At 43.3% G+C, this 24,797-nt stretch overlaps 1 protein-coding gene across 6 annotated transcripts in view; it reads left to right on the top strand.

Annotated features, from left to right (window-relative positions):
- The window catches only part of FAM179B (family with sequence similarity 179 member B), a 51,463-nt gene that overhangs the window by 5,488 nt on the left and 21,178 nt on the right, over nt 1-24,797 (top strand). For 5 of the 6 annotated variants that reach the window (XR_006939380.1, XM_046942131.1, XM_046942130.1 and 2 more), the window contains 19 exons: nt 2,660-2,816; nt 4,183-4,317; nt 4,912-5,190; nt 6,506-6,759; nt 7,886-8,112; nt 9,968-10,068; nt 12,355-12,501; nt 13,505-13,594; nt 14,024-14,190; nt 15,130-15,298; nt 15,611-15,745; nt 16,454-16,607; nt 17,278-17,383; nt 17,781-18,016; nt 21,483-21,641; nt 22,151-22,277; nt 22,542-22,660; nt 23,408-23,597; nt 24,522-24,741. Coding sequence is in view for 4 of the 6 variants with exons in the window: in XM_046942131.1 (XP_046798087.1) it covers nt 2,660-2,816; nt 4,183-4,317; nt 4,912-5,190; nt 6,506-6,759; nt 7,886-8,112; nt 9,968-10,068; nt 12,355-12,501; nt 13,505-13,594; nt 14,024-14,190; nt 15,130-15,298; nt 15,611-15,745; nt 16,454-16,607; nt 17,278-17,383; nt 17,781-18,016; nt 21,483-21,641; nt 22,151-22,277; nt 22,542-22,660; nt 23,408-23,597; nt 24,522-24,741 (3,172 nt within the window). In the remaining 2 variants the exon portion in view is untranslated. Of the gene's footprint in view, nt 1-2,659; nt 2,817-4,182; nt 4,318-4,911; nt 5,191-6,505; nt 6,760-7,885; nt 8,113-9,967; nt 10,069-12,354; nt 12,502-13,504; nt 13,595-14,023; nt 14,191-15,129; nt 15,299-15,610; nt 15,746-16,453; nt 16,608-17,277; nt 17,384-17,780; nt 18,017-21,482; nt 21,642-22,150; nt 22,278-22,541; nt 22,661-23,407; nt 23,598-24,521; nt 24,742-24,797 lie in introns of those variants that run through there. The other variant, XM_040701840.2, reaches the window with a different exon arrangement.

Raw genomic sequence — 24,797 nt, 5'->3', positions numbered from 1 at the left:
CAGCTACCAGCTTCCCATTTCTCTTTCTGAGAGCAAGGCCTGGCTTCATCACATGGGGCAGAGTTGTCTGTGTTTCTTGCTGGCAGCTGCACACGCCTGCCTGAACACAGCAGTGAGCGTGCCCCGTGCTGCAGGCAGTGCACAGGCCTTGCACGTGGGAGTGCTGGCCCCAGTGCCTCACTGCGTTAATGGGGCGGTGCCTGCTGGGATCCCGCAGCCTTGTGGCAGCACCAGTGGAGTGTGTTCATGGGCTGGTGATCAGGTGTGCAATCCCATTAATTCTTTGTACTTCAGAAGGGTTCTGCTTGTTTCTAACCCTGCACAGGCAGGGCTGGCCTTGTGATGTTCAGCGTTACCTGTAAATTCAATGGAGAAAGAGTCTGAATTTGCTGAAGTCAATGTTCTTTTTCTGCAAACACTGATGTATTGAGTCTGTTCCTGTTCCTTAGGAGAGAGAAGCAGTTCCCATCAGAATGAAACCAGACTGGTGCAGAGGAGATGTTTATGCTCTTTTCTGTGGGACTCGACATGGTCTGTGAATCCTCTGGGTGTTGCCTTTAAGTAACTGAAGTTTACCTGCTGTAACCAAATGTGTTACCTTCTCAAATAGTGTCCTGCTTGTCCTGCTGCTCCTGAGAGGTCATGTGAATGAGCTGAAGAACGCTGCTGTGGCAATGAATTCCCCTGTTCCCTTTTTAACTGTAATCCTTCATAACTCCAATTGAAGCAAGCTATCAGAACAGAGATGCTCATTGCAATTTGGGGCACAAAAGCACTTCTTAAAAACCAAAAGCTTTTGCCCTCCTGAGGGCACAGCAGATGCCGGCGTGTGCTGACAGCTCCCCATCGATGTTGGTAGCCAGGTGTCTGTGACACTGTGAGCTGGGCTGGCTGTGTGGAATGCACAACGTGCCTAGATAATAAGATAGAAGTTATCTTCTGCTTTTCCCCTGCGGAATGTATGTGCTGTGGGTCGCTGCACCTGCTGCTGGAAGCTGTGCCCTTGGCTGCAGCAGCAGCACTGGGACACTCTCCTGAAGCTCTGAACTAAGTTGCACACTGCACTCGGGCTGTTTTCACATAACTCACAGCTTGACAGTATGCGTGGGATTCCCTTTTAGAGGTGTCCAAAGATGTTTTGGAGGTGTCTGGTGGAACACCTGAGCAAAGCTGTGCAGTCATTTCAGCGTGGTGTTGTTTGTTCTTTCTGCATACATTGGCTTGTGTGCATGGGAAGGCATGAGTACTCTGTGCAGGTAACGCACCTGTGTCCAGGCTGGCAGATTAAAATGCTGTCTTCTGACGGCCTGTTTGCAGGAGTGGGAATTGGACTTGATGATCTTGGAGGTCTTTTCTAACTGGAGTGATTCTTTAATTCTGTGAATGCTGAGTTCTCTTTTGCCCTCACTTGCAATAACCTGCAGCAGATCGCTCGGCACACTTGGCTGCTGTCCCTCATGGTGAAGTAAAACCAGCATCCTTTGCTATGCCTGATGCTGCTGTCACAGTGATTGAAGGGTTGTCCTCAGTCTGCATCCTGTCACCAGAACCTGTTTCTTTTTCTTCCCAAAGCTTCATGTTCCCTGCTCCAGTCTTACTAAGGCATCTTGTGCCTGCTGGGCTCCTCCTGCAGTCTGCCATTAAGGAGGGGATCTGGACTTATCTCTTTGTATCTCAGCTCCTTAAGTTTTCCCTCCTTGCCAGCTTTAAACCAAGCTTTTAGGCAGTGAACCATTTTAGGTGAGGATCTGATCTCTGAAACCCAAATAAAAGTGCAGTCCTGCACTGAAACTGTCTTTCAGGGGGGAATATTTTATATCCAGTTTTCAGCATTGCAGTGGCTTTGCTTACGGAGCTTCAGATGAGATTTTGCCCTGTATGAGCAGCCCAGCTCCCACGTGGGGCTGCAGCCAAATGGCTGCTTTGCTTCTTTCTGTACATGTTGCCAGCGGGGATGTGTGTGGGTTACTGTGTGCCTTTTAAGGAGGAGCACGGCCGCAGGGAGCAGAGTTAGAGCTGAGGGATGTAAACACATGAGTCTAGTTTTCCAAGAGGAGTCTCTTGGTAGGGCTTGAGATTTAGTTTCTTTTGGCTTGTATATGTCTCTTGTGTTGGGAATCTGCCCCTTGAAGGGGCCTGGGGGCCCCTTTCCATTGCTGAGCTTATCGTTCCAAGCTGTCCTGCAGCTGGTTCTCATTGCAGGGTGCTGGTAGTGCAATGCACAGCTTTTGGACTCCATCTGAAGCACACTGTTCTCACAGCTCAAATAGCCGCTGTCTAGGTAAAGGTTTCATGTACGTAAATCAAAACGTTAATATTTAATTCTTAAAAATGATGAATGGCACAACTTTTTATTTCCATTTCTTCTTGAATGTGCGATGTCAATCTGTGGGAGTGAGAATGGGAAACCCACAGGTGCCTTCTCTTAGATAGGATTCCTCCAGTAGTGGAGTCTGGGAGTAGCTGGGCAGGTAAGCTGTGGGTCGGAGTGCTCTGTGGCTGCATCTCCACTGCTTGTGGTTGGCAGAGGAGCTCCCAGTGGTGTGTTGGCAGGTGAGAGGGCACCGCGGGGCGGGGGGGGGCCGTGGGCAGCACGCAGTACTGTGAGAGCGCCCTGTTCACATGCACCTTTGTTCCTCTGTGTTCCTTTCTCCTGCAGTTCTCTTCACCCGGAGATTTCCTCCATTCTCCAAAGCTGCAGCCCTCCCAAGGAACGCCAGGCAGTGATGAGTTGCTTTTTAGTAGAAGACGACCGTCAAGAAATTCATTTCAGAATAGCGTAGATTTTAGTTCTGAGCGTTCTTCTCTTTGTGCTGGTGAGTACTAATGTGAGTACATGTCTGATCTGCCATTTGCAGACAGGTTTATGACGACCTGAACAGAAATGTATGGCTTATCACGTGCAGCTGTTGGTTCTGCTCTGGGGTCTCATGCACAGCACAGAGCTGCAGGACGGGCACAGGGCGATGCCTGCAGCCGGAGCCAACTGCGCAGCCCCTTTTACTCGGGGCAGTCACACCATCTCAGCACCTGCCCCCATTCTCCAGCCCTGCTGTACACACATATGTCCACCAGATTCAATACCTCCATCAGAGCTTATGGGTCTGCCTTTTTAGCAAATAGTGCCACGTTATTTCACAGTCAGTTCAAACAGTATTAGTGTGCTTATGTGAGCAGATGTATGGTGGGCTCAGGACGTCCCTGAGATACACATCTTCCTGCTGCTTCTCCAAAGGGAGGGAGAAGTGCCCTGCAGAATGGCAGCAGTCATGCAGCCAGAGCTTCTTTACTCTGTAAAATACAACTTGAATTGCAGATAAAGGAGACACAGAATGTTATGGACTCCTGAGCAGGAATACATGGATGGCTAGAACAGCACTTACCAGAATCAGCTGGTAGTGACTGCAGGATATGAAATACTAAACCACAAAGTGGGCAACGTGTTGCGGAGGTCATGTTTACATGTGACAGGCTCTTCAGAAGTGTGGATCAGTTCACATCTCATCTAGATTTGTGTCTTGTCTCCTTTTCTTTTTGAACTTGTATGAACAGCTAGGGCAGCAAGCTGTCTGAAGAGGGAGCTTTAAAGATTGTTTAAAGGATGAAAAATGTCATGTTTTTGAAAAGCAGCTCCATGAAAGATTTTAGGTGTAGGACTGCACTTAATTTATGCTACCAGTGTCAGCTTAGTGGTTTGTATTTGGGTAGCCAAGAAGCACATGAAGAGGCTGGGCAAGACCAAGCCTGCCTTGTTCTCTTCCCTTGGCAGTGGTGATATGCTCTGCGTTCTTTGAGGAGTGCTGACGTGTGGAATGCAGAGTTTCCTCACAGTTATGCTGAGAGTGGTATTGCTGTAAAGAAACTCGCTGTGTTTTGGGGATTTAAGGTGTTGTTTTCCTTCTACTGTCATATATTTAAAGAGCTGGTTGTTCAGTCGTGGGTTTTTGGTGAGCCCCTCCCACTCCCAGAGTTGGAGGGGTGCCCTGGGAGAGCAGCCAGGCGTTTCTCTAGCTTATGAACAGGATTAGGAGGTTGCTTAGAAACTCTTGTATTTATCACAGAGAGGCTAGTTAGTTTTTACAAAATCACAGTGTCTTAATTTGCTATTAAATATTATATACATTTTTGTTAGGCACCATATGTTAAGTATTTATCTTGTTAATTGTGCTTTCCTTTTGAAAGGTGCTGTGGGCTCTCATCAGCCACATATTTCAGGGAAATGTGGAGCGCTTGGATCCACACAGACACGTGGGAAGAGTGGCAGTGTGGACTCTGCTTTACAGCTTTTGGGATTAAATAACTGCCAGCAAGACAAAGGTATATGGATTTTACCTGTATCATAAGGCAGCGTGTGCTACTTGGAAAGTGTCTCTTTCTCTATGCTGGCTGAAGAAATAAATACTATGATGTGTTGTTCTATCCCTATTCAGAATCTTTCCATTTTTGATCTACTGCTTTCTAGGAGAAAATAGTATTTTATTTATTTATTTATTTTTTTAAGGAAGAATCACTTAAAACGTTTGTGCTGTATTTGTATTCTTGCATCACTGAAGTCTGAAAGTTGTCTGTCAGTGTTGTGCAATGCAGACTTGGGATACAGAACAGTGAATAACAGAGCTGTGTTCAATCTGCTTGAATGATTCTTCTCTTTGAAGTGTAATTCTTTATAAACACGCCCACAAAGCAGCTTAGGCTCTGGCTTGGTTGACCAAACGCAGAGAGGGAATGGATGTTGTGAGGGAGAGCACAATTTGCCAGATGAAGTTAGCTGATCTGCCTATCATCAGTTGGGTGAAGTGCCAACCTTTAGTTTTGACTGTGCAGAGGGTGCATTATTTCCTTACAAAATATTACTTTAATAGCTGTCAAAGAGGGTAATTACCACAAATAGTGCTCTTCTACTTTGCTCAGTTTGTGCCAGCCTGAATTTTTCCAGCAAGACCCAGCGAGGTGTTTGCAGTCAAGCAGAACACACGTCATCCTCACAAGGTACTGCTGCCAACCAGGGGGCCTTCATCCTGCCGTCCTACCCTCTGGCGTCACCTGGGAGCAGCCCCAAGCACCTCTCCTCTCCAGCTGAGTCCCCGAAGAAGTCACAAGATAACACCATGAGCTTCTCAAACTCCTGGCCTCTTAAAAGCTTTGAAGGGCTGCACAAGCCGAGTTCTCAAAAGCCAAGAGACAGTGCAGGTAGGAGTGCTGTTAGTATACTGAGAACTGATTTCACATTGGCTTTTAAAGTGACCACAAGGAGCAGTCAGAAAACTTACAGTGCCAGGTGAATAGGGAATCACAGTGCTCCAGCTGTAAAAGTGTGAGAGTTCTACAGCTGCTGTGTTCTGCTCATCTCATTGGAGGCTTCTTTTTAAAAGTATCATCTTTGTATATCGGTAGTTTTAAATATTGACACATTTCATTCCTTTCGTCTGTACATATATGGGATAAAACATAGTATGCAACGGCTTTGCTTTTCTTATTGGTGATGTTATCAGCAGAAAGCTTACCATAAAACTAAAATAAAAATAGACCCCCAAATCTAGCACTTTTAAAGAAAGTCTTGTACTTTTAATGCTCCAAATGATACAGGTACAAGAAAGTTCTGCTCATGGCATTTTGCCTTTTCACCTCTTTATGTGCAGCTGGGAACCTACGTGTCAGATTTCCAGCATTTAGGAAAGCTCTTTAAATTCTGTTTACAAAAAGCCACCTCTCCAGTGAGTGGGATCTGTGCTCATTTCATCCCAGTTTACGCTGACAGCTAATGGCAGAGGCTGCTCTTAGTGCTCTGATTTCTGTCTCTGGAGACCTCATGCACACATCACATTAACCTGAAATAATTTAAAGCTTATTTAGTTACAATTACGTAAACAATTTACCTGATTTCTTTTGAGAACTTAGTGAAGACAGTCGTCTTGTGGTTAAAATGACTTTAGTATCTGCTGAGCTTAAATTGATGCCCCCACTCATGAAGCATATTTCTTTAAGCAAAATCACGGTTTCCACATACAATTTTGCCCTGATTTAAAGAAGTCTGTTCTGAATTTTATCTTCATTGACACTCATATTTCTGCACATACTTGGAATGTTTCTGAATTAATTCTTTGGAAGCCATCTGTGCTTTGAGTGTGCAGAAAACTTCTATCTTGAGGGCGTGTGTTCATCTCTTCATGGTTTTCTGTGTATCGTCAACATTGCATTTCATTCTCTCTTCAGGATAACTTTGTTGTTGTTGCAGCCACTTATGGTAGGGTTTGTTGGGGCACCAGTCTTATTTTCTTGTTTTTACAAGCATTTGCTGGTACTCAGCCTGACTGGATATTCTCCAAATGTGTTTGTAATAGTAAGTACAACCAAGTGCATAAGTGTGTTTTGAACAATAAAACTCACCTCATTTCAAAAGTAGCTTTCCCATGTCAGATAGCCGTGAGGCGCGTGGTTCCTTCTGGGCAGCACTGTGTCCGTGCCGTCTCTCCAAAGGACTGACATCTGGCTCTGTCTTATCCAGGGCAGAACTTGCAGGAGAAGCATTCTCCTCTGCAGCTGAAGCCCACCTTGGTGAGACACCCAGCGTCCCGCCGGGGGCTGCCTGGGAGCAGCAGGCCCGTGCCCCCCATCCCACGCCTCGCCAGCCCACTGCCCAGCAGGGCGCAGGGGAGAGCCGAGCAGTGTGAGGATGCATGGCTGAACGAAGCGGGCAGGAAGCTTGCAGCCGATCTGTCAGAGCTCAGTGTTGATGATGAGGACGTGGACCAAGAAGAGGTTTGTTTATGTGTGATTCAACGCACTTTTCCAATTGATAGATTATAAGCCAGAAAATAATATGTGTTTCTGACTCAAACTGTTTGACGCTGTCATCAGTGCAGCACATCTCCAGTGAGGTACCATTGGGTGTCCACCAGAAGCTAGGTAAAGCAGTAACTGTAGATTCTGAAGTACACTCACTGCGTTCCTTCCAGGCATCTTAATTTCACTTGTTTTCTCAGCACTGAAGTCATGTTTTCAGTTATTGGGTCACTGAGGCAGAACAGTAGCCCTTTGTCCAAATTCTTTTGCTATTTAGGCTTCGCTGTAAATTTCACATCAGCTTTAAAAGAATAATTTCTTTAGTTAGAAGTAAGGGCTCCAAATCACTGATAACTTCACTGATGAAGGGTTCTTTGGACTCTGAGCTTCCTTAGCCCCCCCCAAGCCCACTGAAGCGGGCTCTCTGTAGTACTCAGCACTTCCCAGCTCTCTTAGGATTGGTTTTTTTCATTGTATAAATTTGAGAAAGTGGTGTGAAGCTGGATGAGTGTGATGCCACCTGCATCCGTTTCACACAGCATCAGTATGTTTGACATTTGGCTTCTGCTCTGTTTGGGGGGCTTGTGCCTGTCCCTAACACTGCCTGCTGCTGCTAAGGGATCCTGGTGCTGCCTGTGGTGTCTGAGAGGTACTGAATTGCTCAGCGCCAATCTGGAACATAATCAGATACTACAGAGCTGTGACAGATTGCTTCCAGAGGTGGTGCAGCTGTGTCCACCTTGTCTGAAGCAGTGCTAATTACGTGAGAAGCATTGGTACTGTGGACGGTTGTGTTGTGTGTGGTCTTTCCCCAAGCATTTGTTCTTAATTCAGTCACAGTTGATAGAAATGCTTTCAGTCTCAAATTCTGCCTTTAATCCCCATGCATCTTTAGTCCCCATGCCCCCATAGCACTTAATGGCTATGCTTTACAGTCTTCTTCCATCCTGTATTCATTACTGAAAGTACTTTGAGGTGCTGAACGGGCAAGGAAAGAATTCAGTGCCACGTGCCCTGAACGGCCATTGAATTGATACTCATAATTTCTTTTGCTTTTTTCCTCTGCAGTCACTAAAAATGGCCTTTTTCCAATCCTGTTTAGATGCAGAGTTCACTTAGATCTCTACGAAATAGTGCAGCTAAGAAGAGGGCAAAGCTAAGCAGTAACTTTTCAGAACTTGACAGTCCTGATTCTGCTCTCAAGCTCAGTCTGTCTGCAGATTCCCCTTCTCACGCTTCCTCCCCAAGCTCCTGCAGCGAGAGTGGAGCTCACAGCCACGAGTCTCTGACCTCACCTGTATCCACAGTTCCTCAGAGAAGGAGAGTAATGTGAGTAGAACTTGCATGTTAACTGTGCTCGGGAGGTCTCACACACAGTTCCTGTCAGTGTTAGTTAAATATTAACAGGGTTGGAATCTCTGATTCATCTTTTCACTGAGGCTGCTATGCATAATAACTTGATTTGTATCGGGGAATTATTTCCCAACCTAAAAAAAAACATTGCATTATACCATCATTGGTTAATTATATTCCAGTTTGTGTTGGTTTTTAATTGGAAAGAGTCCCGTGGTGCAGTCACAATAACACAGCACAGTTGGTAAAGTATTGGCAGTGGCAGTAAATATTTTATTAAGACTTCAGCCTGTCACAGAAGTGATGTGAACCATAGCAGAAACAAATGAGTGAGAGGGAGAGTGGGTTAAGAGGATGGCTGAAGTTTGCTTGCCTGGATGTTGATGTGGGCATGTTTTTTGGGTTTGTTGGTTGGTGGGTTTTTTTTTTGCAATGAAAGGAAAACAATGTAGGTGAATCTTCTTATTGCAAATCATGAGCTGTTTCCATTTAATAAACTGTTTTTAAGGAAGTAAAAATGTCTTTTGAGAAATTTTACAAATTCTGCAGTACAGAATCTCCTTTTCTGCCCTAGGAGCCCATGATAAAGTCGCTCCTAGCTCTGTTCTGAAGACACCTTCTGTCTTCCTCCTATCTTAACAGAATAGGAAAGAAAAGAGGAGATACACAAAAGAAAGGTTATTGAGGTGAAAGGGGGCTGAAGTGATTCAGAAACACTGAAGTCTCAGAACTCATCTATGTGTACCTACGTTCTCTATATGCATTACTGCTGGATCAGAGTTTAGAAAATAACGTGTGATAATGCTAAAATACCTGAGATGTCAGGGCTACAAAGTGCTGCATGTGACGTTCTTCCCAGGCAGGTTTTGGCCAGAGCACCTCTGACGGAGTCCACATTCTGGACATCATGCCTTTTCCATTTTTGTGTGACACACAAATTAATGTTTTACAGCACTCAGAGTTCTGGAATGCTGAGCTGGTAACAAAGAGGTGACTTCTGGCAGGAAGGCTGAACTTGTAGACATGACAAACTGTATCCTAAGGGCTTAAAAAGCCTTGGAATGTTCAGAGAACTTTCAGTTAGTTCAGGTGCAAGCTTTCCTGCATTAGAAGGGGGCATTGGCTGACCCTAAAATCAGGGCAGCTGGGCAACAGAACTGTAGGCTGCTTCTGTGTTTGCTTTTAGAAGGATCAGTTTATTCACCAATAGACTGTGAGCGGAGGGAGCACAATTCTCATATTGGTGATATCTCCGAAGGGTGCAAGTCTTCCATTTGTGCGCATTTTGTGTGTGCTTCAGTTTGGTACATGTTGGTGCTTTGCTGTTTAACAGAGCAGAGCACTGGGTTGAATCATCTTTCATGTTCAAGCACATTATTTTTAAAAAGGGGTGTCGAGTTGCTGTAGATAACAACATTTTCCTGGTGATTATCTGTCTGCTGAAAACAGCTCATTCCTCATAGCCACAGAGTGATAGATTTGTTCCCTATCATTTGCCCTGCTTGCTAGATTGCAGCCAGCAGCACCAGTCCTCCAGGCCAAATGATTTCTTAGCTTTTTGAAAGTATGCTTCTAGTGTAAGGTGACCCTTAAGGATTGTCTTTATGCTGCTCTTCATGATGGACCTGCTCACCAAATTATTTCTACTGAATTCGTTTTCTTTTTCTACTCAGTGTGAGCACTTGTAGAAGTATTCTGGAAATATTTGCCTACTGGGTTCAATGGGGAGCAGAAGCTGGAATCTCTTCATGTCTTTGCTGGAAAGTATTATTTAGTTAGGCTCTGAGTAGCGTGGAATTGTATTTGTAAAATGTCTTTTGTATTGTAACAGGTCAGACACCTTTCCACTGCTGGGAACTAAAGCACAGCCTGCAAGAATCCCTTCAGCGAGGAGTAGAGATGCAAATGTGGCAGAACATAACTCCAGCCCAGGTATTTCACCGTGCTTATGAATGTATTCCCTGCTTCACCGACGTGACAGAATAGTCAATTGATTTCACTTTGCATGTTCTTGCTTGTTCAGTGAATTTGTGTCCCTTGAGCACTTAAGAAGAGGTAATTGCTAGACAGTATGTGGTCACGTTGAGGTTATGCTGTGGAACAGCAGGCAAGGAGAGGCTTAAGGATTTCCTCCTTTCTGTGTCAAGATAAATTGTGTTAATGGAAATGCTGCCTGTGAGTACGTACCCTTCAAAATTCATAAGTGTATAGCTTGCAAATTCATTGGGTGCCAGCAGAGAAGAGTAGGAAGGATCAAAAGGTTGCAAGCAGCTAATTTCCTGGTAGGAAATTGAAGTGAAGTGATGCTAGTACAGGTAACTGCAGATTTCTGTCATGGGCAGAAATCAATTGCTTATGATTATGTATATTTAATCAATTCTGGTTCAGTTAGAAGATGTTTCCTTAGAGAAAAGAAGAGTGGGAGCTGTGCTCCTGGAGTCCTTCTGTGTTCTTCCCAGTGCCTCTGACGCAGCCCCCCGCAGCTCAGCAGCTGTGCATTTTTCCACCAAGGCTACAAGGTGTGGTGTGATTAAGATTGGGGGGCATCTTACAGGCCTGAATTTGCCAAGCCATCCCAATTGATCAACCTCTGTCACGACCAACACTGCCGGGCTTTTTTTAGTAACTGAGGTTAATGCTCCACATTTTAGATAAAGCTGTTTTTCTCTTTTCTCAGGATAAATTAGAAAATAGGTTTGTCAAATAACAGCTGAAGTCAGAAAGCAAATATTGCATACACACAGTGGTACGTACTGTGGTTAATGATTTTTGCATTCCTTACATGAAAAAATCTTCTGTGAGAAGTTAACCTTTGGCATAAGATAATGAGCAGCACATTTATTTTGCTTACTGAGCCGGCTGCTTGGTAGGAATGCACAGTGCTGGACCTCCTGTGAAGGGCTGCCTCTCTGCTTTACTGATAAGGTCAACCTGATACCTGTGCAGCTGACTGGTGAAAAGTCTTTTACCTCCCCTGCTGCCTGGCCTTGGCCCATCTCACAGCTCAGAATGCTCCCAGCTTCCACAGTGGGACCTGGAGAGTTTCTAAAAATCAGTTTGGTATTTAACTTTTCTCATCAGATTGACGTTCTTTTCTCGCACTGAACCTAAATTCCCCTTGCTGTAACTTAATCCCATTGCTTTTTGATTTCACTTCAGAGAATTTGAATGTTTTCTTACTGCAGCCACTTCAAGGCTGGATGTGGCTCTGGGCAGCCTGGCCTGCTGGTTGGCAGCCCTGCACATAGCGGGGGGTTGGAACTGGATGAGCACTGTGCTCCTTTGCAACCCAGGCCATTCTATGGTTCTGTGATACACTTTTTATGTATCAGAAGATTATTTTTTGTTCTCCCTTCCATCTTCTCCACTCTAGACTAGCTTCTGTTTTTTCTACCTTTCCTCCTGTGGACCAACATCGTGGCTGCTGTCACTGCTGTCTTCTAGGCTGTTTTCAGCACATCTATAGATCTTTCTTGAAAATGCAGCACTTGTTATGCACTTAGAGTTGAAAGGAGCGAAAGGACTGCAGCATGTACTTGTGCAACTGTGTACATATGCCCCTATAATGTTTACCTTTTTTCCACTTATTTTCCACCTCAGTTTTGTGTGACTTACTGTTTGTGCCTGTAACAGGGGTGGTTGGTCTGGCCCATGTCATGCGTGTGGTTTATTGTGTGAAGAGCTGCTCCCTGGAAGTGTATCCCTCTGTTGGTTGCAGAGGATGTAGAAAGCTTAGATAGTTCTGGCTATATTGCTGTAAAACACACAGAAGAAGCTGTACAGGTTGTAGCAGTTGATGCCGTAAACCCATCTGCCTGCCAGCAGTGGTGCTACAGTGCTGCTGGATGGGATGCAGCGTGGTGGGATGCTCCTGGGCAACTGGCAACCTCCTCTGCTCCAGGTTGAACAGCTCCAGCACTCTGGCAATCTCCAAGTGGAGCTTGAAATGGAAAGATTTCTTATGTTTTTAATTAATTACGTTCATTTTGAACTTGGGTTTATCTGTAGATGAAAAACATTGCATGGGAAAGATGAAGAAAGCCTGAAAGCTTTGTCAGGCTTTCGTAGGCAAAAATTCTCCTACCATATGGCTAAAAGCAGCCTGAGAGCCTCTGAAAATGTAATGCTCTCAGAATGTGTAGTACACCAGAAGTGCACTCAAAGGCTTTGCTCATGCTTGGCTTCTTCCTTCTGCATGGTTCGCATTCAACACTAAAGAGACTTCTGATGTTAGCGTAGTCGGCCAACGCTTGTACTGTGGCAATGGGTGTGGAGATTCTGAGGACAAGAAGCAAAGAGAAGTGCCACAGACTCTCCCTAAGAGTCAAAATATGGAGGAACAAGGAAATCTGAAGCATTCAAAAGGTTTGTGATTCTGCTACGTTGCTATTCATGTGCGCTCTCCTTTACAGAGGCTTTCTAGAAAATGCATTTCAGGGTGTTTGGTGTAGTTTTTATTCTTACTGTAATGAGTTGGGCTTTTGGGGGCATTAATTAAAATCAGAGCACCAGTTAAATCAAAATTAAAAGTCAAGAGATAATACACACCATGAAAAAAGACCACGGCATTATTTCTTTCAGTCTGAATGCATGAAGAGCTTCGGAAGGCTCTGTTTATAACGTACTCTGTTGGTTGTTGGTAAAATCAAAGAACTCAAACCTTTCTGTATTTCTAAACTCATCTTTTCTGCTTAGAAATTTCAGATTATGCTAGTTAAATTGCAAAAGCAAATGGTGGTTAAATATCAAATGTGGCTAATAAATAAGCATATAAAATATCCCATCTCCTTCAGTGGGGATCTGAGGCAATGCAGGTTGCTATGGGAAGCATTCAGTGCCGCTTGGGAAAAATAGTGTCACGTTTTCAGTTTTGATCATGGAGTCATAGAATGGCCTGGGTTGAAAAGGACCACAGTGATCATCTCATCCCAACCCCCTGCAGGGTCACCAAGCACCAGAGCAGGCTGCCCAGAGCCACGTCCAGCCTGGGTGATGCAGCAGTGCTGGATTAGTTAAGAACCATTGAGAACCATTTCTGCACTTACAGTCAGTCAGATCGGAGCCGCTGCAGTGGGGTTTCAGTGAAACCAGCTGATGTAAAAAGATTAAGCCCCCTTTAACAAACATTGGTTTTCTTTCCTATCTTTAGGCAGAGATCTTTTCTCACACATGCTTTCCATCATCTTGAGGACACTGATGTTCAGTAAAGCCCGTGAGCATCAGTAACTTGAAAATAAGTCTATACATGAAAGTCATAAATTGGAATGTCAGTGTATGGTGGTACTTGGGAAGAGTAAGAGATGTACGGAAGGGTGAGCAGCCTTCTTGGTGTGCAGTGGGTGATTCTGTGCTCTCTTCTCTTCTGCAGTGTTGGCGTGTAGCTCCCAGCAGCTGAGCAGCCCAGGTTCCGTTTCACCCACTGAGCTGTCTGAAGATGCGGTCGAAATTGTTGGTAAAGGTATTCAGAGAAGTAACTTAGCTCCCACATCTCATGCTTTTAAAATGGTGGAAAGTATACTTTTGTAAAGAGGCAGAAGGAGAAACAGATCCTTAAAACATTTTAGATTTTAAACAGACTCCAGTTTTAATGAAAATAAAGACAGATGTGCTGGAAAGTTCTGCAGTTACTGCTTGTGGTATTCCGTTATAACAAGAAAAGAATGGCAGCAGATTATGAAGGTTGGTTTTTGCTTCTATCCCAGCCTGCCCTCAGGTGTGGGCATCCCTCCTACATGATGGGATAAGGTACTGTTACCTTAGGCTGCAAATTGCCACTCGTGGTTCAACAGCAATGCTGGAATTAATTTTGTTTTGCTTTGTTTTTTTGCTGAGTTCTGCTGAATGAAATAAGTGCTTTGGTAAGGGTGTGACACAATATGCCTTTCAGGTGTGTTTGGAAGTCCTCCTCCTGCACAAACACAGAGCCAGACTGTAACGTGTGTAGAGAATGGAGATGACCAGCCTGTCCAGGAGCCTGAGCCATCGCTGGGCTTCTGTGGGAGGAGCGTCCGGCACAGCAGTGCTTCTCGCTTCCATGTTGGAAATGAGAAAGAGGTACGATCCCAGGACTATTTTATTGTCCCACTTCCTGTTTTTGTATGTGTGAATACAGCAGAGTACCCTATATTGTGGTAAACAGGAGTTTGATTAAAATACACGAATTCATAGCTCAGGTAACTTGCAACAGAATACAAATCCTTTCATTTCTGATATTTGTGGAGTTCCGTTGTAAGGTGAAGACTAAAGCTGGGTTAACAAAGGGATGCATTTGTGAACATGTGGTTGGCTGTGTGTGCATTGCTGCACTGACTGCTTATTTTGTAAGTGATAATCAGGGCACAGCCATTTTCTTCTGATGTTTGCAGGATGTTACATCAGACCTAGAAGGACTTCCTTATTATTCAGTGTTATCTCTCTAACGGTTGTTAGATAAAGATTGGGTTACGTTTGTATGGAATGCAGCTTACTGCGGTGTCTGTGTAGTTTAAACAAGGCAGCAGTGTGGTGTCACTGTTGGTTGCTAGTAACATAGGAAATAAATTTGATCTTCTTGCCATGGTCCAGAGGGAACTTGTGTTTACATCTCAAACAGGCTATTACAAACAGCACCAATTACCAGCACTGATGGTACCAAATTAAGTGAACTGCATGAAATGTTTGTGTGATCCTCTGATGTTTTAGATTAAAAAAAAATGAGGATCTTTTTAAACACTATAGAGCTCCACTAACATTTGCTGGTAGGTCAGCATTGGATCTTGAGACCCGTTTTCAAGGCTGTGCTGGGGCTGGAGCAGGGCTCTGAACTGTGTATTTGCTGTCGTGGATAATGATTAACAGCTACACCAGGCTGTATGGGGGTGACTTGGATTTTTAGGAAACAACACAAGGCTGCTAGAGAGGTGGCAGACTCTTCCTTAGGAACCTCACACTTGTTGGGTAGCTTTGTGCTTTCTGTCAGATTTTGTATGACAATGCATTTGTTACTTTCTGTAGGTAAAAGTGACCATGTCAAAATCTGCCCAGGATAAGATGAGGCAGAAGAAAAGGGAAAGAAAAGAACAAAGTCACAAAGAACATCAGGAAGTGAAGGACCTTGAAGAAAAGGAAAAAAGCCCTTGGGAAAGACTGAACCTGAATGAACCCGAGAGCACAACGGCCGACAGTGAGCACTGGTTTTGTGTTAAGTCGATAATATGCTATTAAATGCTGCTGGAGTTGAAATCAAAATTCTGTGATAATCACTAAAAATGATGAGTGTTTGGTGTGACAGAAGGTATCACTCGAATGAATTTTAAGCAGCAGGTTATTCTTTAGTCATTTGCGTTATAATGTGAGCAGTGCAGAGTAAAGCACTCACAGGAACATCTGAAATCCTGCAGTTAATACGAATATCAAAAACAAATGAGGATTGGAAGCAATAGTTTTTTCCTTTTGCTGAACTGCTATGGGTTTAATTTTGACATTTCCTTTCTAGAATTAAATCTCCATGGGGATATATTGGCACCATCCAGAAGTGTGTCACTGTCAGTAGAAAACGTTGCCCTGAATCCTTCACTAAGAAGAACATCCAGTTTGAAGAAGACAAAATGTTCAGCTCTGCTAGATTCTGGTAAGCTCTTGCATTAAATGACGTATAAAGACTGTTAGGATATTTGAATATGTGAACCGGGACATTTCCAGAGTGCAGTTGGTTTAGGAGGACTTGTTTGTACAATGGATTGCCTGGGATCCTTTGGAAGATGGCTGTGCTGGGAGCGGTTGTGAAGGAGATCAGAATTCATCACTCTCCTTGGAAACTGTTTGCATCTAAAATTTGGTAGGAAGATGTTTGCAATGTGAGAGGGTTTTTTTCTTCGCTCAGCAACTTCAGTGATGCAAGATATTAATGGCAAACGGACTCTTGCAACCCCTTCTCCCTCCCAGGAAAACACTGCATCTCGTCACTGAGATGCCTTCAGAATACACAGCAGAAACCTCTTCAGAACCAACTCCCATTGGTGGAGTCAAAGCTCCAGAGTTTCTCAGGTGTCTCTGTAAGTTTTGCTCTGCTGTCTTGCCATGTTGTGCATCGGTTTTTCCATCTAGGAAAACACTGCATTTGTGTTTAGGACTTTTTGAAGGGATGGATATATACAAAATAATTGATTCACGTCTCCTGAATGGTTGAGGCTGTGACTGGGAAAACTGGCTTCTTGAAAACCCGGTCCCTCAGTAGCAGCAGTCTCAGTACAAACAGCTCGAGGTGCATTTTCTCCCTGTGGATGAGTTGTTTTCCTGCTGTTGCGCAGTGTGTTTGATGGGCCTCCTGACTTTTCAGATGAAATTCCTCTTGGGCCTCGAGGGCGCTATAAGGACCGGACGCCATCGGTCACTCACAGCCCTGAAGTGATGGACCCATCAGAGCTAGAGCCCTTTGCAAAACCAGAGGCAGCCCTCACAGAAGCCCTGGCACTCCTGGCTGATGACGACTGGTATGTGCAGACTTCTTATGTGCACCCCCGTGCACTGTGTAAGGCTTTCATTTTGATAACTTGCTTTTAAAAGCACTGCAAGGTGACGATAGCATCGAATGCAAGAAATGATGACAAGTGAGAGGTGAGAATAATTTTGTTTTAATCCAAATCAAAATTAAACTGCTGTTAACTCCTGAGGGAGCTGTGCTGTCCCTGCTCGTTGCAGGGCAGCTGGACTGGATGGCCTTTAAAGGTCTGTTCCAACTTTAAGGATTCTATGAGATGAATGAGTCTGACTTAAATGCTGTAAGTGAAGGCCTTATATTTAAGCTTTCAGAAATTTTTAGAATCCCTTCTTGTCATTTTTTGTGAAATAGAAAGCTTCACCAATTCTCCAACCGGCATTGTGGGCCTACAGTGCTGTTCCTCTTTCTAATTTTAGAGGGGAAGTAATCCTCTAATTGCCACTACTGTGAGCAGCGGGCACAATTTGGAGAGATGAGAACGTTAAAATAGCCCTACTGCCACATTAAAGGGAGGACTCACCTCAAAAGAATTTTCCATGTTATGCATCCTTGCTTTGTTCTACAACATAACTTGTTTGCTGTTTGGTTCTTCATCATTCTGCTTTCATTTCCTCTGTGAGACGTTTGCAAGTGTTTTGAATTTAAACGTTGTCTTTGCACAGGGAGAAGAAGATTGAAGGTCTGAACTTCATTCGGTGTTTGTCTGCATACCACACGGCTGTTCTGACTGGGAAGCTCCACGAAACGAGTTTGGCTGTGGCTCAAGAGGTTAAATTTTAGTAGCAGAATATTTCACTGACTGTGTGTGGATGTAAATGCACATATTTTATAGCTGTGAGATGCGCTGCAGGGAAATGCTGTGTTCCTCTGTGGTTCCCTCAGTCTCACAAGGACGAGTTCATAGTTCAGTTCAGCAGAGCAGCTCGTGCATCAGATACCAACAGTTAATTTCATTTGCTAAAAGGCTGAAAAGATTTACAGCATAACGTGGTAACATTTTTGAGTGCATGTGTTTGAATTCTCACACGTTGTGAATCGAGTTAGAAATGTATTTCTCAGTTGCTTTTGAAGTTACTTAGAAAGGGAAACGTGAAGCTTTTCTTATTTTTTTACATTTATTTTATAAACATTATTCATTGTTTGTTTGGGTTTTTCCTGTGTGCAGGTCAAGAATTTACGCTCAGGTGTTTCTCGAGCTGCTGTGGTCTGTTTAGGGGATTTGTTCACCTACCTGAGAAAGAGCATGGATCAAGAACTAGATAATACAGTAAAAGTCCTTTTGCACAAAGCTGGTGAATCCAACACATTTATAAGGGAAGAGGTAGACAAAGCACTGAAGGCTATGGTTAATAATGTGACTCCAGCACGTGCACTTTGTTCTCTTATAAATGGAGGGCAAAGGTAATTCTTACCAAGACTTTATAAAGAACTAACTTATGAATAGATTAAGTGTATCAAATATGATCGTTAAACAAATATCCAAGTGTAACAGGCAGAAAATGGAAAATACACTCAGTCAGCTGTGCAAAGCTTCTGCCCAGGGCAACGTTTGTTGGCATAAATGTAAAATGCAACTCCCCCATTTCTTTTTCTCCATTACCTAAAAAGTGTGCTGCTGATTTTGGAGCTTGGTGTGTTTTCTGGTGGTTTTGCAAGATTTCAGTAATTCTGTTCGATGTTAATATAATATTCTTAGGAAACTGCCGGTTTGCTTTGCCTAATGAAGCTCACGTAGCATCCTCATGTCCATTCATTCTGCAATGAAACGCCTGTCTTTGGCAGTTCTTCAGCATTACTTTCTCTTCAGAAAAAATGATCTACAACTTACAGCTCTCTGGCTGCAGTGGCCTTGGCTGATTTCATGTTGTTCTCTATGCATTGCTGCTTAATAGTCTCTCTGTCTGCGTTTAATTTCCTTTCCAGTGGTGACGGCCTTTATTTTCTTGACTCCCTCAGCTATGACAAGCCTCCATTTCTGGTTCCATGGTTTGTGATTCTGATCTCTAGCTCACTGCAATCTGTAGCAGAAGTTATATTCTTGTCTTTTACCCTACCTGTTAAGTATGCTGTTCTGTTCTTTTGTATCCCCATTTCCTGCAATACCAAGACCTAAGCAAGCCATTAGGTATTTCAGTTTGTTAGCTTTATACCTGCTTGTATTTAATCTGCTTCTATGTCATCATTTAGATATGGATGTCTTGTAACCTATCCTTTCCATTCAATGTTTCAGATGCTCCATTGTAAATCAGTCCATAGATTTGCTGCATTGCTAGAAACCATAACAGTTTTGATTGAGAATGCTTTGTTTCTCATTTTGTTTCTGGGGAAGCTGGCTGCTTTGGAATATACTGACTGTCTTCTGAAAGGCAATGAGAACCATGCTTCGATTATTTGAACTTCAAACCGAAAGGCAAATATCTGCCTTAGCATTTAGATTATTTAAGAAACGTGCCTGTGTGCAGTCATGTGGGAGAACTGAAGAGCAGCAGGCAGTAATTGTGCACTGCTTTAACTCAGAAGCCATGTAATATGGTCCAGTTATTACTCACTTAGATACTCCATCCCTTTTTCAGATGTCCTTGGCTAAGCAGTGCTGCCGACCATAATGGGCTGAATCTGATCTGCCTGTCTTCAGCAGCAGATTCAAACACACAGACACATCCTCATGGGATCTTCAAAGATCTGACCCCTCAATTTCTGAACTCAGGGGCACTTTCAGACATTTAAGGCATCAGAATTACCTGATCTGAGTCTGAATATAGGTTTTGAAGGGGGGGATTAATTTCATCACAGCTAAGAAGCCATCAGTGCAAACTGACTAAACCACGGAGTCCAGCGTGCATTCAGTGCATGGCACATCCTGGGTGTAGCCTACATATGGCACTGTGAGTTTCACATTCTCTCATCCTGGCTTTGGGAACCTCTGGCCACATTGGCACCAAAGCCTGTGTGGCACATCTGCAGCTGTCATCTCTATGGGCTGTAGCAGTGAATTTGATAACTGTCTTCCCATGTGGAAATTGGGAGGGAAAATGGGATGCATCTTCACTGCAAAGTGGGAAAATAGTGTTTGACACAACAGCATGCTTACAGAAATGACATATTTTCTAAATCCATTTAATACCTTTTTTGCATTCACCTCATCACCATTCAGGCTAACAGGTATGATTTTGTGTAGAATTCAGAAGACCTTTTTAAAATTTACCCATTTTCTGCTAAACCTTTTTTCAAGCCTACTGTGATCACACATATTACACTTGCAGCCCTGAGTGGGCCTATGTGCTGAGTTCATCACCTGCAACATTGCTTCTGGCTTTACCAACAAGAGCAATCAGGAACGTTTTTGTTTGCTTTTATGAGATACTGCTCTAAAGTCACTGGTAACTGCTGCAAACTCACCTCACTGAGCAGATTCTTGGTTCACAATCGTGCTTCCAGAACAAGACATTTTTAAAACCATGTTTCTGGTGTATATGAATATTAGTGAATTGCAGGCTCTGATATGCATAGGACACAATTTCCTGCTGTTCTGCATGAGCAGCAGGCACTTGTGGGAAAGGGGGACTTGGTTTTACTCAGTGGAGTCTTTAAGCCTCATAGCTGTTGTTTTCCCACCAGCACATACAGTAGGAGATAGGCTGTGTCTGTTTCCCTTCTCCCAAGCTCATGAGCAGTGGGGCTCCTGTACAGACATGACAGCAGGTACTGAACTCTAGTATTAAGCTACATAGCCTGGGAGCAGCTCAGACCATAGCTATGTGAGCACAGAACTCAGCGTGCTGGCTGCCAAGTTGCTTCAGAGATCTCGTGGCCTGAGCTGCATTTGGAGTTGCAACATGTTCAGTTTTAATAGAGCCCGTTAGCTGTCTTTGTGCCAATTGAAGGTGCTTTCTGCAATATAACACAGGGATACCTTCACCTCCAATGAGGCTGTGATATTTATGGTAGAAAATCCTTCTGAAACAGGAACAGTCATTCAGGAGGGACGCGGGATGGCTGCGTCAGGCTGAGAAGCTGTGGAAGCCAGTAGTGTGGATAGCAAGTCCGTTCTTTGCCTTGGCTCCTTCCCTTAGACCTGGTGTTCCTTTGGAACGACAAGCCATAGCAATGCCTCATTTACTGTGCAGTAAAACCGTCCTTAAGACCCAACAATGAAAATAAAATTGGAAAGCTCCAAATCTGCAGAACTGCATACTCTGAGCACGTGGGATCAGCGGGGCCTGCAGGGCTTGTGTACAGGGTTAGTTTGCTGCAAGGTTTGGACATTAATTCCAAGTTTTCTCTCACTTTCACCAGCATAAGAATGTCATGTCTCTGTCTTATAGAACACAGGCTTCTGCAAGGCTTTTTGAAGTCAATAGAATACTGCTTTATTTAGTTTTAAATCGCTGTAAGTGATACGGGATTTGTCTGAACATGGGGACTGGTTTGACATAACTTTCTGAAATATTTCACTGACATTGGTAGGAAAATTAGAAAGTAAATTCTCACAGGAGAAAATTACCATCTTTAGTGATACAAAAACTGCAGGACTCTGCCCTGTGAGAGGATGAGGGGCTGCAACGGTCTTTAACAAAAAGGACATCATCTTTCTTTTCCCCTTCTACGTTCATGTAGTTTGGGATTCTGAGTGAATGAAATGGTGCTTAATGATACTTATCCCAATGGATTATCCTTTTAAATAAAGCTCCCAGGCTCTGTCTTTTCTGTAAAGCCAGAATAGGTATCTGCACATCAGCAGTATGCTTGTTGTAGATTATGCTAAAGATTAAAAGAATGTAGTTGTATGCCATGTCTGCTAGGGTGCATAAACTCTGTTAGTTAGCTACTGTGATGAGCTCTTACTAAGCAGTTGTGTTCTCTTTAGCCATCTGCATACGGCGGTGAGAAGATGCACAGCCCAGCACATGGCAGATATTGTAGAACGTATGGGACCGGAGTGGGTGCTGTCTGGAACCAAAGGTGTCACTGATAGGACTTTCCCTGCGATTGCCAGGTTTGCACTGGATAGTTCACAGCAAACAAGGTTAGTAAAGTCAATAATTAAGCAAAGCATGCTAGAGGTGGCTGAAACGTCTGCACAGCTCAGTGTACGGCCCTCCGCAGTGGTAGATGGCTGTTAAGATAATACGTGATGGGAATTACCTGAATGCCTCCTGCAGCTGTGCCCACTTGGCAGCAGGAAGGAGAGGGAATCAATGGGCATACTCTTCTGGCCATATGCCCTATCCAGGCTGTGCTGGGAATCTGAGCACTAGGATGCACGCTGTCTGACTGGCAGAGCTGGGCCACCCTGTCCAAACACAGCCAATACTTGAACACTGAAATGGAAAACTGTTCTCAATTTTTAACTTGCTCAGTTGTTGGTCAGATAAATATTGTTGACCAGGGTTTCTCTGGGGGAAGATGAAAGGGTGTCTGGTTACACATGTAGAGAGATAGCAATCTTTTTGCACTTCTGTTTTGAAGTTACCTTTGTATAAACTTACAGATCAGTGCTCACAGATGTGTGTGTCGTGGTCTTCTGCCCTGCAGGTATTATGGTCGGAAGATGCTTTTCTGCATGATGACTCATCCTGATTTTGATAAAACACTTGAAAAGTATGTGCCAGCCAAGGATTTGCCTTACATTAAGGAATTTGTTAACAATTTACATCAAAAGGTATGTAGGAAAACTTGCTTAACAGGTGAGAAACACAAACTTTGCTAGTGGTTTTTAGGTATAGACATCGTTTCAGAGAATGGGAGGAGTGTATTCAGATGAAGACAGGTAATCAAATTAATAGTGACTGTTACTTGACCTGTCTATGTCTTTAATCCTTGCAGATACACTGTACTTTGCATGGCTGTTAGACTTGTCTCTAAAGAGTCTCCAGCACTGCAGAACGTACCAGCCAATTTAATAAGTAGTTTCATCTTTGTGCAGGGCTTGGGAGAGATGCCATTAGACACGCCCTCAGCAAAAGGAAGACGTTCTCATACTGGTAGTGTTGGCCATTCGAGGTCATCGTCTACTTCCAGAGATGCTCTCAACATCACAGAGAGGTAATGATCCTCCTGAGTATTTTATCATATTAGTAACTGATCTCTAGGAGAATAATCTCATGATGAGAAAGGAGCACAGAAAGGTTCACAACAGTGTTAAACAAACAAGGAGAAAATGAGAAAACGAGATATATCCCAAATAAGTTCTTTCAAATAGGATAGTTGCTAATATTAAAATGGCTTTCTGCGTTTTGAAGTTAATTTGTGTATTGACTGCCTATGAAAATGCACACACCGTGTAAAAAGAACACTTAGAGTTCATGGTAGGTCCATCATTTTAAGGTGTTGCCACCCAAGCTCTGTGTAAACACCATGCCTAGTAGTAGCTTCAGTAAAAATTGTCTGTTTGTGCCTTTGGACACCAAGTATTCTGTTAAAATCTTCAGCATCCCCAGTTAGAATTTACACCGTACTCTCTCCATTTTTTGTTTTCATCTTTAGCTTCTAATAGGTCTTCTATTGATCTGAAAAGAAAAAAAAAAAAAAGCACAAGAGGCTCAAACCAGACCAGAACATCTGTATCTGAGAATATAGAGTTCATAGGGTCTGTGAGTGCCTCCGGGTTTAGGGTGTCTTTCAGGAACAGATTTCTTTCAGGCACCGTCTTCTATTCAGAATAATTAAGTCTGGGCTTGATAAGATTTTCTTTTTGCTTTTGTATTTGCCCTTACACAGAAAGAGAATGTCTAAGGCTAAAGACTCGTTTCAGCTTGCTGATGTATTTGCTAAGTTCTTCCTTTTCCACAGAGAGGCTACAGAAGCACGCGAAGTCGGTAGAAAACCAGTTCCTCGTAACTCCCTGGAAAGTGAAGAATATGTTAAGGACATTGTAGGGTTATTGAATGCAAAAGACTTCCGTGATCGAATAAATGGAATTAAACAGCTGTTATCAGATGCAGAGAACAATCAAGACTTTGTTGTTGTGAACATTGTGAAGGTAAGTGTGTGACAGCTTTTGAATGGAAAGGCTTTTAAAATTCTATCACAGAATTTTCTACTAAAAATCATGATTTCTTCTTTTGCTAAGAATATCTGATGAACAGGAAAGTACTGAGGGATGGGTCAGGTGTGCTTTAAGAGGAGAGAGGTAAGCTGCAAAGGTAGTAAAGGCAATAAACGGGAGGAAGGATAAATCAAGATGTGAGACATTGTCACAGACAGCTGCAAATTTTATTAGCTTTGTTTATCTTGGAGAAAGTGGGGAAGGGTCTTTACTGTAACATAACAGCTTAGGGTAAGTAAAAAGTAAGTGAAATTTAGAATGGGGGGCTTGATCTAGGAACTAGAAGATAGACACAGTGCGAACAAATGGTAAGAGGCTCAGACTAGGGCTTTTCTGTGAAGGATACCTATTCCTAATGCCCCTGAAAGGCAAAAGAAAACCCCACATTTTAGCATGTTATTGTATATATTGTAGTAACGCTTCGGGGTTATAATGGTAGGGTTTATTAATTATTAAGATAACCGTGTCACTGTGTGCTATATTAGACAGAAGTTAAACGCATTTCAAAGATACTCCTGGATGTTCTTTTTGCCAAGTAGAGCTATGTCTCATTAAAAATAAGTGCTTGCAAGAATCTTAGTCATACTGAAAGATACAGATGGTTGGTATACTTCTAGTACAGTGTAGAGCAAGGCCTGAAATTCACATTTTGTTGGCTGGGTACCGTTGAGGCATCCACAGGATAAAAATAAACAGCGAGTGTTGGTTTACTTGCTAAAAAAATAATCCCAAGTATTTGCATATCAGAGCCATCTTTTGCTGTGGTGAACAATTGAAGTGCAACAAAAAAGCAGGAAACATAATATCCACCTGAAACATTTATTAATTCAGAGGAATGCTGTTTGGATACGTTTTCAGATCTTTGATGCTTTCAAGTCTCGCTTACATGACTCAAACAGCAAAGTAAATCAGGTTGCTTTGGAGACAATGCACAAGATGATTCCACTGCTGAAAGACAATTTATCACCAGTTATCAACATGCTAGTTCCTGCAATGGTAGATAACAACCTCAACTCCAAGAATCCAGGGATCTACGCAGCTGCAACAGATGTTATTCAGGCTCTGTGTCAACACTTAGGTAATTTACTTTCTCTTAATTTTAAAGAGTTTTAATTGCATTATGTTTTAAATTTA

Source organism: Gallus gallus, chromosome 5 (genome assembly GCF_016699485.2).
Source record: "Gallus gallus isolate bGalGal1 chromosome 5, bGalGal1.mat.broiler.GRCg7b, whole genome shotgun sequence".
Taxonomy (NCBI): Eukaryota; Metazoa; Chordata; class Aves; order Galliformes; family Phasianidae; genus Gallus; species Gallus gallus.
The sequence above is the reverse complement of the archived record's forward strand: the minus strand, read 5'-3'. Positions and strand labels throughout refer to the sequence as shown.